The 16,086-nt window shown below is 41.4% G+C and overlaps 1 protein-coding gene across 1 annotated transcript in view; it reads left to right on the top strand.

The window, feature by feature from the left end:
- Window positions 1-13,768, top strand: part of FAM241A (family with sequence similarity 241 member A) — a 28,167-nt gene extending 14,399 nt beyond the window's left edge. Inside the window, exon 2 of the mRNA XM_073340904.1 lies at window positions 10,902-13,768. Within this exon, the coding sequence (XP_073197005.1) occupies window positions 10,902-11,147 (246 nt within the window). The 3' untranslated portion in view covers window positions 11,148-13,768. The remainder of the gene's footprint in view (window positions 1-10,901) is intronic.
- The last annotated feature ends 2,318 nt before the right edge of the window (window positions 13,769-16,086 follow it).

A 16,086-nucleotide genomic window follows, 5' to 3' on the forward strand; every position in this document is an offset into this window, starting at 1 on the left:
TAGGGATCTGGGGCAGAAATTGGGGATTGGTCCTGCTTTGAGCAGGGGGTTGGACTAGATGACCTCCTGAAGTCCCTTCCAACCCTGATATTCTATGATTCTAATGTTTATCCCATTACTTACTGGCAGCTCCCCACCCTGCCCCTTTTTTTAAACTCCCTTTCTCTTCCCTCCTCCACAACCCCTAGTTCTAAGTTTTGCATTTCCTCCCTAACCTTAAAAATACAGTGGTTTTAAATTGGCAAAAGTTTATGGGAATCTTACATTTTCTCACACCACTATGTTTTTAGACATTCCCCCACTGAGGGAATTCACAGTTCTGCTACTGCTCCTTCAGACGGTGCTGATGTTGTACTAACAAGAAGAGAAAAGTGAAACTGATAGCATTCTAGTCAGTTCAACTCTTCTGCTCTTGTGGGACAATCACTCTGTGAGATTTTTTTTTCTTTTTAAATAACCCATCTTTCTGAAATCTGAGCACACAAAAGTGCACTTAAAATCTCTTAAAGCATGAAAAATCTTGGGATATTTTTGTTTTGATTTGTTTTGAAATACTCCAATAACTAAAAAATGGCTGAGTTGGGTTTTATTTCACAGACTTTAAGGCCACAAAGGACTATTATAATCACCTAGTCTGGCTTGCGGAACACAGGCCATTGAATTTCACCCAGTAATTCCTGCACCAAGCTCAATAACTTATGGTTTTTCCCCATACAAAAAGTCATTTTTAAACGAAGAACAGACATGGTAGAGGTTGGACCAAATCGTGTTTCTTCAGAAACTTACACGTCTGAAAACAAGGACTTTTACTAAAACTGTAATACCAACCATAATCATTGCTGCAATGCTCTGATTAAGTTAGTTATCTTAATTCATCTGATTTCTCTTCTGTTCATTGTTGACGCCCTCTAGCAAACTTGATTTGTAGATAACAGAAAGTGAAAAATGAAAGCCCCTCTATATTAACGTACTACACCCTGCAATGTGCAGTAGAAAGAACTAACTTCTTGAGCTTGAAAAGTTATATATTTCCTATATGTCCAATTCTGCCATCCTTATTTATGAGTTCGTGCATTACTTTGCAAGTAGTACCATTGAAACTCCATGTGACTTAACATTATAGGCTGCACCTATAATAACTTCAGTAGCAACAGAGGTCACGCAGCACCTTACAGAATTGGGTCTTGGAAAAGAGATATTTGCAAACAACGTTGTTAGCCTTAGATTTATACAGTAATCTGTTTTAAATTATTTAGAAGTAAAAGTTCAAAGCTAAATTTCCTTAATCTTGTTTTAATGTTGCTTGAATCATATTATTTCATTGTGGGATTTTTATACCTAAGTTTTATTTGGGAGTTTATCATGTTTTAATGTGCCATAATGGGATCTAATGTATAATATTGACTTTTTAAGTGGCTAAAATGATGATTATCATTGGGTCCCTATTCAGGAGTAAATGGTGGCGAGAGAGACCATTTTAGTTAGAAACAGTGCATTGCCTACTAACAGTATGTAAACCACAAAGTTGTCATGTGGTTTCCTGAAAATAGACAACAGGCAGTCTTGTAAGTCTGTGAATGGCATGGCCAACCTGCCACAAGTAAAATGTAGTGAGACTTCAAATTATTTTTTATACTGAGCGGATACAAAAATGTATGGACATCCTAGCTTGAAAAGCAAGCACATTTGTGACACCAAGGTTAAGTGTTCCAATTTAATCATTGTACGATCATCACCTACCTGTACTAGTCTTTATGTAAAGCAATTTCAGAATAGCTAATTAGATAAGGGAGATTTTCAAAAGTTCCTTAGTGATTTAGCAGCAAAATGACCTATTGTAAATCAGTGGGATTTGTGCTAAACCCCTTCAAAGCAGTTTACATCAAAGTGCACAAGGGAACTTTTAGTATTTGGTGGCAGGGTCTACATGGACACTTAGTGCATGGCAACCTCATGTGGTGTAGATTTACACTTCAGCTTGCCATGAACTAATAGTTCGTTTAGACAAGCCCACAGCCTCTTAAGTGCCTACATCACTTTTGAAAGTGGGACTTAAGCTCCTAAACCATATAGGTGCTTTGGAAAATTTTATGCAGGCTGTTTTAATACAGTTGATCGCTGCCACCACATTAGATTAATAGCTGTAGAGAGCACAAAGCGAAAGGTTATACTAATTCTTCAGAAGCGTTTGACAGATCTTACCTGGATTACTGGGTATGCCAATATAAGAAAATTTCCTAAAATATTTTAACAGCATGTTTTTATAGTGGTGTTCTGTTCCCTAGAGATAAGCAATTGCAAAAATAAATCATAGACTGAGCTGATGGTGATGTCTATAGTTAAGATCCTGTTTTAAAACTTGACACAGAAATATACAGGTTTTAGGAGAAAATGTGTTATCTACTGGTGAAAATGTAATTGTGAAGCTCAGTTACTAGCAATAAATCGGTTTTTTAGGTGATTAAATGCTGAAGCAAGGTGAGTATATTCTCCCACCATGAATATTGTTTCTACAATAAAAGACAAAAGATGGTTCAATAAACTGCAATGTACAACTTGGTTTTCTTAGTTGGTTCTCTGTTGGTGCTTTCTCTGACTTTCCATTGACATTACTTTGGGGATTGGATTCAGGTCAGTAAAGCTCTAATCCTCGAAAGACTCACGCATATTCTTAACCTTATGTATCCTGAATAGTTGCACTGAAGTTAAGCACTGAAGTTAGTATCTGGGTATTCAGGCAAAAGAGGTAGTGAAGGATGCAGATCCAATGATGGATATCCTCAGCCCCTCTGGACCAGCACATATTTTGCTCTACCCCTCATAAAGGCCATTGCTGACACCACAAAAACCTTGTGGCAGATCCCGGCTTCATTGCCCCCTATGCCTACGCGAAATGAAAGATGTTTCTTTGTGCCGTCCAGGTGCTATGAGCACTTGTATACCCATCCTCCCCAGATTCCTTGGTCGTGGACGCTGCTAACCAACATTAGCACCAGGGCTATTAAGGTCCCTCACCAAAGAATTGGGAGGCAAAACTACTCGACCTTTTTTGGTAGAAACGTCTACTCCACTGGCGGCTTGCAGCTCCGCATTTCTAATCAGCAGGCCATTGTGAGCAGGTACTGCTACAATACATGCGGGGCAATGGCAAAGTTTGCAGAGCTGCTGCTGCTGCAGGACTCCCTTGCTGAATTCTCAGCCCTTGTGGAGGAGGGCAAGCTCATTTCCCGAGCTTCATTGCAGACCGCTCTGGATGGGGCTGATGCAGCCACTCGGGTTATGTCTACCGGGATTGCCATGAAAAGGCGCTCCTGGCTCTAGGTATCAGGTCTGCCAAACGAGGTCCAGCAAACCATTCAGGAGCTACCCTGTGAGGGTGTGACTCTCTTTTCAAAAAGATGGATGAAAGACTACATAGCCTAAAAGACTCAAGAGACACCTTCAAATCGCTGGGCCTCGACACCCACACCACGCAGTGGAGGCATTTTAGGCTGCAACCTCCTCCACGGTTTTACCAACCGCAGAACCGGCAGGACAGCTCAAGAAGGAGAAACAAGAGCAGCAGGAAGAGGCCGCACACATATTCGGGCCAGGGCTCTGGCTCATCTGAACCTTCAGCTGGCCGGAAGCAGGCCTTTTGAAGGTGCAAATGAGGACGGCACACCAGAACTTGGACTGGATCCAAACCACCTTACCTTCTCGTCCCTACTATCCCCTTTCTACGCTGCGTGGACCCGTATCACATGAGACCGCTGGGTGCTCCACACGGTAGAAAGGGGATACTCCCTCCAATTCTCTGCCCTCCCACCCCCCTTTCCCATCCCTCTTCAGGGACCCTTCTCATGAGCAACTTCTCATACAGGAGGTGCATTCGCTCCTATCGCTAGGAGAAGTGGAAGAGGTTCCTCAGGGGCTGAAGGGAAAGGGCGTCTATTCCCAGTATTTCCTAATACCAAAAAGCGGGCTCAGGCCCATCCGAGAGCTCAACAAGTTCATGAGGAAACTGAAGTTCCGCCTGGTCTCTTTGGCCTCCATCATCCTTCCTTGGATCCAGGGGACTGGTATGCCGCCCTTGACTTGAAGGACATGTACTTTCATATAGCAATTCCACTGTCCCACAGAAGGTATATCAGATTTGTGGTGAGCTACAAACACTACCCAGTTCACAGTCCTTCCGTTCGGCCTGTCAGCGGCGGCTTGTGTGTTTACCAAGTGCATAGCAGTCATGGCCACATTCCTACGCAGACGCCAGGTACAGGTGTTCCCGTACCTCAATGACTGGCCGATCAAGGGCCACTCCAGGGCTCAAGTGGAGGCACAAGTCGACTTCATAAGAATGACGTTTGATGAACTGGGCCTTATCCTGAACATGGGGAAATTGACTCTGGCCCCTGTTCAGTGGAAAGAGTTCATGGGGCGGTGTTGGACTTGACACACACCAGGGCATACCTCCTGGAAGCGAGGTTCTTGGGCTCTGGGTGACATCATTCGAAGTGTCAGGCAGTTTCCCACCACCACAGCAAGGAATTGCCTGAAACTTCTAGGACACATTGCCTCTTGTACCTATGTGTTGCAACATGCCAGACTCAGACTCTGGCCTCTCCAATCGTGGCTAGCCTCAGTGTATTGGCCGGCTCAGGACAGTTTGGACAGGGTCATGCCTCTGCCTTGCCTGGTCCTCGATTCCCTCCTGTGGGTTGAGCCACCACTGGTAGTGTATGCAGGGGTCCCTTCACTTGTCCTCAGCTATCCCTCTGGCTAGTGTCGAACACGTCAGCCTTGGGCTGGGGAGCACATCTGGGAGACCTCAGGACACAGGGCCTCTAGTCTCAAGTGGAACTCACTCTCCACATCAATATCGGAGAGCTGAGAGCGGTACATCTGCCATGCCAGACTTTCCAAGCCCACTTGACAGGGAGATGATAGACAACACCATGGCAATGTTCTATATCAACAAACAGGTGCACGCTCCTCTCCCCTGTGCCAGGAAGCCCTCACGCTGTGGGACTTTTGTGTAGCTCATTCGATACATCTGCAAGCATCGTACCTCCTAGGAGTATAGAATGAGTTGGTGGACTGTCTCAACAGGTCTTTTCACAGCCACGAGTGGTCCCTACGCCCAGGTGTCACGAACTCCATCTTCCAATGTTGCGGCTTTCCCCAGATGGACCTGTTCGCCTCGCCACGCAACGCAACAGGAAGTGCCAACAGTTTTGCTCCTTCCTGAATCACAGCCCGGGCACCATCACAGACACATTTCTCCTCCTCCCCTGGGGAGGCCGTCTCTTATATGCATTCCTGCCCATCCCTCTCATTCACAAGGTGCTCCTCAAGATATGGAGGGAAGAGGCTTCAGTGATATTGATAGCTCCAGCCTGTCCCCACCAACACTGGTACACAAATCTCCTGGAAATGTCCGTGGAAGCCTCAGTTACCTTGCCGCTCCTCCTGGATTTGATAACTCAGGATCACGGCCGTCTCCAGCACCCAAACCTCGAGTTGTTGCACCTCACAGCGTGGAAGCTCCATGGTTGAGCCCCACGGAGTTCTCCTGCTCAGACCCAGTTAAACAGTCATCCTTGGTGGTAGGAAACCCTCCACCAGGGCTACCTACCTTGCCAAGTGGAAGAGATTCTCAATCTGGTTGGCACAGCATCACCCATCCCCGACACTCACCTCTATTCCACTCATACTAGACTCCTTTCTCCATCTCAAGTAGCAGGGGCTGTCCATGTCGTCAGTAAGGGTTCACTTGTCCCCCATCTCTGCCTTCCATCCAAGCTAAGAGGGCCGGTCGGTGTTTGCCAACCCTATGGTCAGCCGTTTTCTGAAAGGTCTTGGCAGGCTATATCCGCACGTTCGGCAACCAACCCCAACCCGGGACCTCAATCTGGTCCTTTCCAAATTGATGGGTACGCCCTTTGAACCGCTGGCGACGTATTCCCTGCTTTACCTGTCATTTAAGATGGCATTTCTGGTGGCGATAACCTCAGCCAGGAGGGTGTCTGAGCTCAAGGCCTTAACATGAGAGCCTCCTTACACCGTGTTCTATAAGGACAAGGTTCAGCTCAAGCCACATCCAGCTTTTTCCCAAAGGTGGTCTCCCAGTTTCACATCAACCAGGACATCTTCCTCCCACTGTTTTATCCTAAGCCACACTTGAATGCAGAGAGCAGAGGCTTCATTCATTGGATGTCCGCAGAAATGTAACCTTTTACATTGAAAAAACGTTTAGGAAGTACATTCAACTGTTTGTGGCTGTGGCAGACGGGATGAAAGATCTTCCAGTCTTCTCCCAACAGATTTCCTCGTGGATCACATCCTACATCCTTGAATGCTATAACCTGGCAGAGTTGCCTGCCCCTCTGCTCGCAGCGCACTCCACTAGGGTGCAAGCTTCTTTAGCCGCATTCCCAGCGCAAGTCCCAACCCAGAAAATATACAGTGCAGCGACGTGTTCCTCCATACATACTTTCACCGCGCATTATATGATTACCCAGCAGGCCAAAGACGATGTGGCCTTCGGTGGAGCAGTGCTCCAGTTAGTGGACAGCTCCGACTTTCTTGTAACTGTTCTTCAAGATGTGGTGTTCATGTCATTCCAGTACCCACCCACCTACCCCTCTGTCGGAGTAGCTGGCAAGAAGGAACTGAGGGGCTGGCAGGTCGGTCGGGCCCGGACCAACCCGACGGGGAAAAGTCTTCCGGCTGCCATGCACACACACACACCTGGTTGGAATGGACATGAACAACACATCTCGAAGAATGGCAGTTACGAGAAGATGAGTAACCATTTTTTTTCTCTCTTTTGAAAACATTGTTATATTATGGCAGCACTCACAAAGGCCCGGCCTGATTCAGCAAGGTTTAAGACATGCCTAACTTTAACCGTGTGAATAGTCTCATGGAAATCAATCGTGAATAAGGGTCTAAAACAGTGACAGATAATGCTAAGTGTTTGAAAGTTCATTTTTGAACAAAGATCATATACACTCACTAACACTGCAGTCCTACAAACACTGACAATTTACGTAACTTTATGCTGCTTAGTATTCTAGTTAAATTCAATGGGACTACTTATGAATAAATTTAAGCTTTATTTAGTAATATTTCTTTAGCAGTCTGAAGTATCATAACCAATTGTTGGAGTTTTATATTAACAGTACTCCCACTGTAGCTCCACTGGTAAAGAAAGTACTTGGCAAGAATATGGAATGATTATGCAGCATTAGTGAAGAAAAATGTGCCATCTATATTTTATGGCTGGTAATCTGTTTTCAGTTTCACTTGTTTTTTGATACTCTGCTGAAGCAAAATTGCTCATCTCAAAAGTCTTGGAAGCACATTTTCAAATTCTAATTTTAACTCAGATCTGTACAGAGACTAGTTTAGAAATATGTTGAATTACTGAGGAGAGCCCTACATTATTTCTCTTTATTAGATTTTTTCGGTCCAAGGAAAAGATTACTAACATGCTATCTGCTTTAGCAGCTTTCCCCTAGATGAAGAATCTCATTTTTGAAAGTTACTTTATAATCTGCCACAGATATTACAGTATCAGAAAAATGGGTGACATTTATTCTGCCATATTAAACATGCCGTACAATGAAGGCTTTTGTTCTAGTTTTAATGTGCTTCAGTATCTATTTTACCTCAGAGATTCAGGAATACAAGATTGTTTGTTTGTATCAGTGCTTAAGAAGTGGGGAATGAAGTAAATGCCTTCATTTAAAAAACATTTCTAGAAGAGACTTTTAAATTTTGTAATATAGGCTATTACAGAATAATAGGATATTGTATTTATTCATTGTTCTGATGTAATAAAATGTATGTGATTTTGCTGGCTTCAACCTTTCAGAGTAAAGTAATACGAGAGAGGCAAGGACTACAGGCTTTCCCACCAATGGCCTGGGACTAATTCATGTCACATGTATAAGACAAAAGTAAAACTCTAGGCGGTCCTGAACTAAGTTTGATATGTGCGTCTCCATAAAAAATCTGACAGTACTCTGTAGTGTTAATCTATGTTATGGGGAAGAATTCAAATCCATAAATTCAGGGGTGAACTATTATTTAATGTTTTCAGTTGTTTCCTCCAGGCTATCAAAATTTGTTCAGTCCTCCTTGTGGAGATTGAAGATAGTTCAGAACTGTTGGCCTGATGAGGTGATGGTTCACTTAAGGGTCTTGCTGAAGGTTTTGCCTTTGTCCAAAAGGCCAACTGAGCATGGTGTAGCCTGGATCTTGGCTGCTACCCTCCCGTAGTGCAAGTATCAGGGAAGTCATTGCATTGCTTGTGGCATTGAACAAACCCCATGGGATGTGGCCCTGTCAAGGTTCCTCCCCCACTCTGAACTCTAGGGTACAGATGTGGGGACCTGCATGAAAAACCTCCTAAGCTTATCTTTACCAGCTTAGGTCAAAACTTCCCCAAGGTACAAAATATTACACCCGTTATCCTTGGACTGGCCGCTACCACCACCGAACTAATACTGGTTACTGGGGAAGAGCTGTTTGGACGCGTCCTTCCCCCCAAAATACTTCCCAAAACCTTGCACCCCACTTCCTGGACAAGATTTGGTAAAAAGCCTCACCAATTTGCCTAGGTGACTACAGACCCAGACCCTTGGATCTTAAGAACAATGAACAATCCTCCCAACACTTGCACCCCCCCTTTCCTGGGAAATGTTGGATAAAAAGCCTCACCAATTTGCATAGGTGACCACAGACCCAAACCCTTGGATCTGAGAACAATGAAAAAGCATTCAGTGTTTTACAAGAAGACTTTTAATAAAAAATAGAAGTAAATAGAAATAAAGAAATCCCCCCTGTAAGATCAGGATGGTAGATATCTTACAGGGTAATTAGATTCAAAAACATAGAGAACCCCTCTAGGCAAAACCTTAAGTTACAAAAAAGATACACAGACAGAAATAGTTATTCTATTCAGCACAATTCTTTTCTCAGCCATTTAAAGAAATCATAATCTAACACATACCTAGCTAGATTACTTACTAAAAGTTCTAAGACTCCATTCCTGGTCTATCCCTGGCAGAAACCAGCATACAGACAGACACAGACCCTTTGTTTCTCTCCCTCCTCCCAGCTTTTGAAAGTATCTTGTCTCCTCATTGGTCATTTTGGTCAGGTGCCAGCGAGGTTACCTTTAGCTTCTTAACCCTTTACAGGTGAGAGGAGCTTTCCCCTGGCCAGGAGGGATTTCAAAGGGGTTTACCCTTCCCTTTATATTTATGACAGGCCCTATCCCATTTTGCGCTGGCCAGCTGTCCAAGACCAGTGTTGGGACAGAAGATGCTGTTTCTCCAGGAAGGAGTAGGAGTTACTCCTACAGGCACTCCCAGAAGTATTCTGTCTGCATCAGCATTGCACATGGAAAGTATCTCCAGCCACGTGTGCGGTGTCTTTCCATGCGTGCTCACTGTGATCCTTGGAGCTGCAATATAGCCCTTAAGTGCAAGTGCTTTACACTAATGGGAATTCAGCGTTTTAAAATTATAGGTTATCAGATTCTGTAATGGGGACCAGATCCCACTATCAGTTACCCAGGTAGTCTCCATGAGGCAGCCAATTACTATCTGCTGTACCCACAGGAAATAGGTGGACTTCTACCCTTAGATATAATTGAAGCTGTGGTTAGAAATTAGCTTTTGAATATAAATCCAGACTTGACACAGTACTCCCTCTTCCATAAACTTTGCTTTATGATGAACACTTAATAACTATAATTAGGGTTTACATCCAGCCTGTTGGAAATATTGATTTGTTGACGGAAATATTGATGCGGAGCTTCGTCTACACTGTGATAGCTACTAATGGAAGCATCAGAAAAGGCATGTGCCTGAGCTACTTTATCATCTTGAAAGTGTGCTTATTGAACATGAAATTCACCCCTCTTCACTCAATTCCCAAGTATTTAGGTTTTGCACAATGAATTCCATAGAGCTGCCCCAGCTCTGCAGCCGCTGTTCCAACCCATGTGATAGAATAGTGACTTCTGCCCCTCTATGGCTCTTGTACAATGGTGTTTGTACCACTGGATTTGCATACGTGAAGATCTGCATAAGTGAAGATCCAGTTGCCCCCCTCCAATCTGTCCCATTTGGAGCTAGTGTGGAGCCCCCTTTAATGGTGCAAAGGTTCCCTGGTAAATCACCTGTGATTTTCCTCAACCCCTACTGCAGCCTACCGCTACCTCTGGAAATAGTGGGAGGTTTCCACAACTTCTTGCACCATGTATTCACACTAGTATGAATTTCAGCTTTCCCTGTTGCTAGCCTAGCCCATTGTCTTCCCTGGCCATCTTTCAATAATAAAAATCCCTTCAGTTTTTGTCTTGTGCAAAATACCTAAAGGTTTGTAGTCTGCTAGTAGAGGTTATTCATGCAGGTTCAGTGGTTCTAAAGTCTTACTGGAAATGACTTTTTCAATGAATCCACTGTATTCACTGTTGACTATGTTAAAATACGTGACTCATATCAGGTATTGAATTTAATGAGTTCCTTTTTACATCTACTTTTTGGTATATTTTATTTGACTTTTTTTTCCTAATTCTTGAAAGTAGAAACAGCTGAGATGTTTGTAAATTGTAAGACACAGACAATAATAACAGTATCGTATATAGAAAAGGAGTACTTGTGGCACCTTAGAGGCTAACAAATTTATTTGAGCATAAGCTTTTGTGAGCTACAGCTGAATGCATCCGATGAAGTGAGCTGTAGCTCACGAAAGCTTATGCTCAAATAAATTTATTAACCTCTAAGGTGCCACAAGTACTCCTTTTCTTTTTGTGAATACAGACTAACACAGCTGCTACTCTGAAAAGTATCGTATACATATTCTATATGTCCAAACTATTTCCTGCTTTTGTTTTCTGTCTACAGATCCAGCAAGAACAAAGAAACCACGCTGTAGAGCCTGTTATAGATGACTATAAAAAGATGGGGACTCTCTTTGGTGAACTAAACAAAAGCCTTATCAGCATAGGCTTCACAAGGATGTATTTTGGAGAACGGATTGTGGAACCTGTAATAGTCATATTCTTCTGGGTTATGCTTTGGTTCCTTGGCTTACAAGCTCTTGGACTAGTTGCTGTTTTGTGCCTTGTCATTATATACGTGCAACAGTAGAGTATGGTGAATGGCCTGCTGGATAACATATTACAACCATGTCACCTTTCAGTGGATTTATGTGTTTAAGCAAACAGTGGCATATTAAAGGCTGCAATTTTCCAAATCATGCTACACATTACATTTGTGAGACTAAAATTTACATACTCATTTTAAAGGAAGTCATCAGTCCTAGCACATATCCAAAGGGAATGAAAAGGATATGCTCTCAATAATGGTACTGTCCAAAGTAACTTACTCTTTCGAAGGCCTTGTCTACACAGTACGTTAGTACACAGCAAGCCAGGGTGTGAATCTACTGTCAAATACTAACTTGGTGTGGACAAGCCCTGAGTGAGGGTATGTGAGCCACTGCACCCTTGAGGGCTCAGTCCTAGGTTGTCTTTTTATTAAATGTGGTATAAAAACACCTCCATCCAAATGGGGTCAGCCTCTCTTCTATGGTGTGGCTGATATTTTGAAATGACAGGTTCTTGTGTAATGGAAATTCCTCTCTGTTTTGAAGAGTACAAATAACCATGAGTTTTATGTTCTGTTATTTTTACATTGTTCTCCTGTAAGCTTTTTGAAAGCTGGACCCTGAAATCTGTTAACTAAATAAAAATGTGTTCTTCCACTGGCTTGTGCGTGTGTGCACACACATTAGTTACTGTAATGCCAGGCCTACATTAGAAAAGGTTTGTCAGTCTAGCTATACTGACATAGCTATCCCAGCTTATACTGGCAAAAAAGCACTGTTGCCAGTATAACTGTATCTACCCTAAGGCTTTTGCCAATATATAATTATGAGAGAAGAATCACACCCCTAACTGACTCTGCTGTGCTGGCAAAGTTTCTAGCGTAGACTAGGCCTAGGTCTACTCGTGTGCTTGGCTTTGGCCATTAATGCCTTTTTTAAATATCAGAACAGTTCTCTTAAAAGAAATAATTTGGGGACTTTTCAAATAAATATAAATCCCCACCCCTGCAACTACTATTCCAGCTAATGTGCTTGAATACTGACCACAGTCCCTCTACACCTCATGCACAGGAGGGTTGAATTACTAGTATTAAATGTGAATCTATCAACTTTGATGGTGATTCTGGTTTACTGCAGTCTAGGCCCAGTCCTAACTTAGATGCAAGTTTTGCTTGTACAAGCACAGCAGACCCAGGCCCTATTGTAAGATATAAGCAATTACACAAGTAAGATAAGTATAGATAGATTTCAGCTGCAGTCTTACTCAGGAATTTTTGGTGTTTGATTTGGAAATATACCATCTAGAGATGCATGTTGTAAGCTGAAATATCAGAGAATAAGATATAATATTGTATAGAGTTTTAAAATAAATCTGTAAAATCCACTTTGGTAATGTAGGATCCAATCCTGAGAAGTGCTGAGCAGAGGAAAGGCCAGAGAAAATCTTCACTTAATAGGCTAAAAATTTAGCACCTCTCAAAACATTGTATTTATTTTAAATACAGAATTGACCCTATCCATATGCATTTTATCATTATTACATTTGTTTAAATAAAGCAGTTTACAATTTAAGATATAAGCTTTTGAAATGCTACTTTACTTTACTTTTGTTTTTGCAAACATTTTTGGATTGACGGACCTTAACCATGTGTAGTTTTAGTTATTTACAAACTATGGGCTTCATCTAAAGACCATTGAACACAATGAAAACAATCTCTATTGCCCTGATCCTTTAGTTAATTGGGTCCTTAGGAATATTGGAGTCCATGGCCTGCACACCTTGATCCAGTTGCAGGACCTGTGGAGCCATTCCTTGTAAACTTTTACAACCATTGAAACCAATTACTGTTTGTGGTTTTAAGCACTAAGGCCCCGATCCTGCAACATTTCATGTATATGTTTACCTCTGTAAGTAGCCCCACTGCATTAATGAGACTGTTTGCATGTGAGAAGTTAAGCTCAGCTGTAAGTGTGTGTTGACTGGGCCCAGGTTAAAGAATATATCAGTCTGTACATGAGTAAAATAAGTATACTGATGACATAGGAATACTGTACATCATAAAATATTCTCATATATACTTTACTCAAACATTGCTGGAAATCTGGATTTCCAAAAGCTAAGTATGAATACAATTTGAATGTAATGGAAGGAGCTCTGGACCCACAAGTGCCTAAGGATAAACATTTAAAAATCCTTTAAAAAATAATATATACATAGTATGTTTGTGTATTGTTTATATATAGTTGTGGTTTTGTGTGTGTATCTATATATGTATATATGGGCTGTATTACAAAATTTGCTTATTTTTTACATGTCATGTCTTTTTCCTCCTATACAAGTTATTGTTCAGAGCATTTCATCTGAACCCTTTTGCCTTGTAGGGAAAAGGTCAATGTCTTGTAGGATATTCCCTGTTGCTGAGACTGTGTGTGCACAGACTGTGTGTTGTGATGCAGAATACACTAATTTCTTGAAGTGAAAGGAAATCTTCCATTGTTTTGGAATTTAAGGAATAGCTGGCCAAAACTGGGGCTGCTTGATCACAGGCACAGAAATGAAGTAGGGAAGACAGTATAGTTATCTGCATATAATTTGTTGTCTATGCATAGTAATGATCACAAACAATATGCATATAATCATCCCAGTAGCTCTCCTTCCCACGCGTCATGTAACACACATTCATAAAAAGGTGGTTCTTTCCTTTTGAACTAAAATCAAGTATAGTGTCAGCTATGTCTGTCCTCTTTTGAAGGATACTATATTCTGCCCTACAGGTCTTTCATATCTGCATTTTATGACCCTTTTAAAAAAAAATAAGCTCCCTCTATTATTGAAACTTAACGTGGAATAGATGGAGATGGACAAATCTATCATTTGGATGCCTCTCTCCCTCCCTTTTCCTCTTTAAACCCCCCCTCCCCCCCGCTTTCTGTAATGTCCCCTACTTCATTACTTATAGTCTGTATTGTATACAGGATTGTCCGCCTTTAATATCTATATGTTACAGCATTTCCCTTCCCTGTTTTTCTTTGTTTTGGTTGGTTCTTTTTTTTTATTTTTGAGGATGAACTGGGGAAGACATTCCATTATATTGAAAATGGCTTTAAATGAGCAACGTAACTGAACAAAGATGTATATCAAAAGAAAATATGTTGTAAAATTGTGTCAAATATTGTGAGAAAATGTATGAGTAGCCTTTGTATTGCTTCTTCCACCCACCCCCAAAGTACAGTTTGAAGTCATTGGAAGTTTTGGATATGCAAAGAGTGCAGAATAGAGTCCCTAATTCAGAAATAAAGGGAGAATGTAAATTTTGTTTGGATACAAGGGGTATAGTCTCATGCTGAAAATCATTAAAATTAATACAGGCGACTCAGTCTCTCTCTCCAGTTCTAATTACATATCTATGTATGTTTGTATACAGTGATTGTATAAAAGAATTACATCACCCAAATTCTTATTAAATAATGAACTGTGTAATCCTTATTGGTCTTTGGGGCAGATAATAAGAACTGTGTCTCCAAAAGAGTCTTCAGATGCTTAAATGTTTGAATTACTATGTACAGGGAGGAAACTGCACATACAGCAAAGCTGATGGAACCTCATTTGTACTGCAAATTGACATATTGTAACTGTCCATAAGGGGGAAAATGTGGTTTCCTGGAGATATTTGTGTGACATAAGTCTTATTGAAAGAACTTTGTTACTCTTTCTAATAAAATGTATTCTGTCCTCACATGAATTTATTGTTTTTCCCCTCTGTGGTGTTCTGTCTTACATTTGGAAGCGGCTAACTGATTAATAAAATATATCTGATATGTCTTGATGATCCACTGATTTCAACTGAATTTAAAATTACTGTAAATCAGCTATGGAAAGGTCCACAGATGCTCATCAGTGGACTATAGCAGCTGTTGGTAACTGCATACAGCATCACATAACTAAAAGTTAAAATGTCAAAGAATATAAACTGTCTCATTCCAAAAATCTGTGTAATCTCGTTTCAGCTTCAGTGGCTGGAGGGTTTTCTGGTTAAGGGTGCAACCTGTGGAGGAACTAGATTTGGTCAGTAGCATGAGAGAGACTTTATAAGCCCATAATTTGTAGACCTCTAAATAGTCATCTTTGTTTAACACTCGTGAATGATACACAGCCCAAGATATACCAAAGTGTATCCACATCAAACTCTTCTTTCTCATTCATCAACCCAGAAGTTGTTTCATTTCAGGCCATTCCAAAAAATGCACGTGTCTACCAGTGGTTCTCAACCAGGGGGTATGCATACCCTATGGGTACACAGATCTTACAGGGGGTACAGCAACTCACCCTAGATGTTTACCTAGTTTACAGTAGGCTACATAAAAAGCACTAGTGAAGTCAGTACAAACTAAAATTTCATACAATAACTTGTTTATACTGCTCTATATACTATACACTGAAATGTAAGTGCAATATTTACACTCCAAGTGATTTATAATTATATGGTTAAAATGAGTCAGCAATTTTTCAGTAATAGTGGGCTGTGACACTTTTGTATTCCTTTGTCTGACTTTGTAAGCAAGTAGTTTTTAAGCGAGGTGAAACTTGGGGGATACACAAGACAAATCAGACTCCTGAAAGGGGTATAGTAGTCTGGAAAGGTTAACAACACTGGTTTATACCACACAAAAAGCCAGAACTGGTAAGGCAACATAGGGATTGATCTGCTTTAGAACAATTGTGTAGAAGGCCTTGGGGCCCAGTTCTGCAAATTTATGTGAATAGTCTTACTTGAAGTATGAGACCGCTCGCATGAGTAATAGGTTGCAGGATCAGGCCCATGGTCATTATTTATTTTCCAGTAAAATTCCTTGCAATGTGGGATGCTACCGATTTCCCAAGCATCTTGGTTAACTTCTCTGTATAAGTATTTTTAGTCCTATGTACTTGTGCCTTTAAGAGTAATTTAGTTTTTGTTTTATATTCTATAGCTTATCTAT

Source organism: Lepidochelys kempii, chromosome 4, assembly GCF_965140285.1.
Source record: "Lepidochelys kempii isolate rLepKem1 chromosome 4, rLepKem1.hap1, whole genome shotgun sequence".
In the NCBI taxonomy this organism is placed as follows: Eukaryota; Metazoa; Chordata; order Testudines; family Cheloniidae; genus Lepidochelys; species Lepidochelys kempii.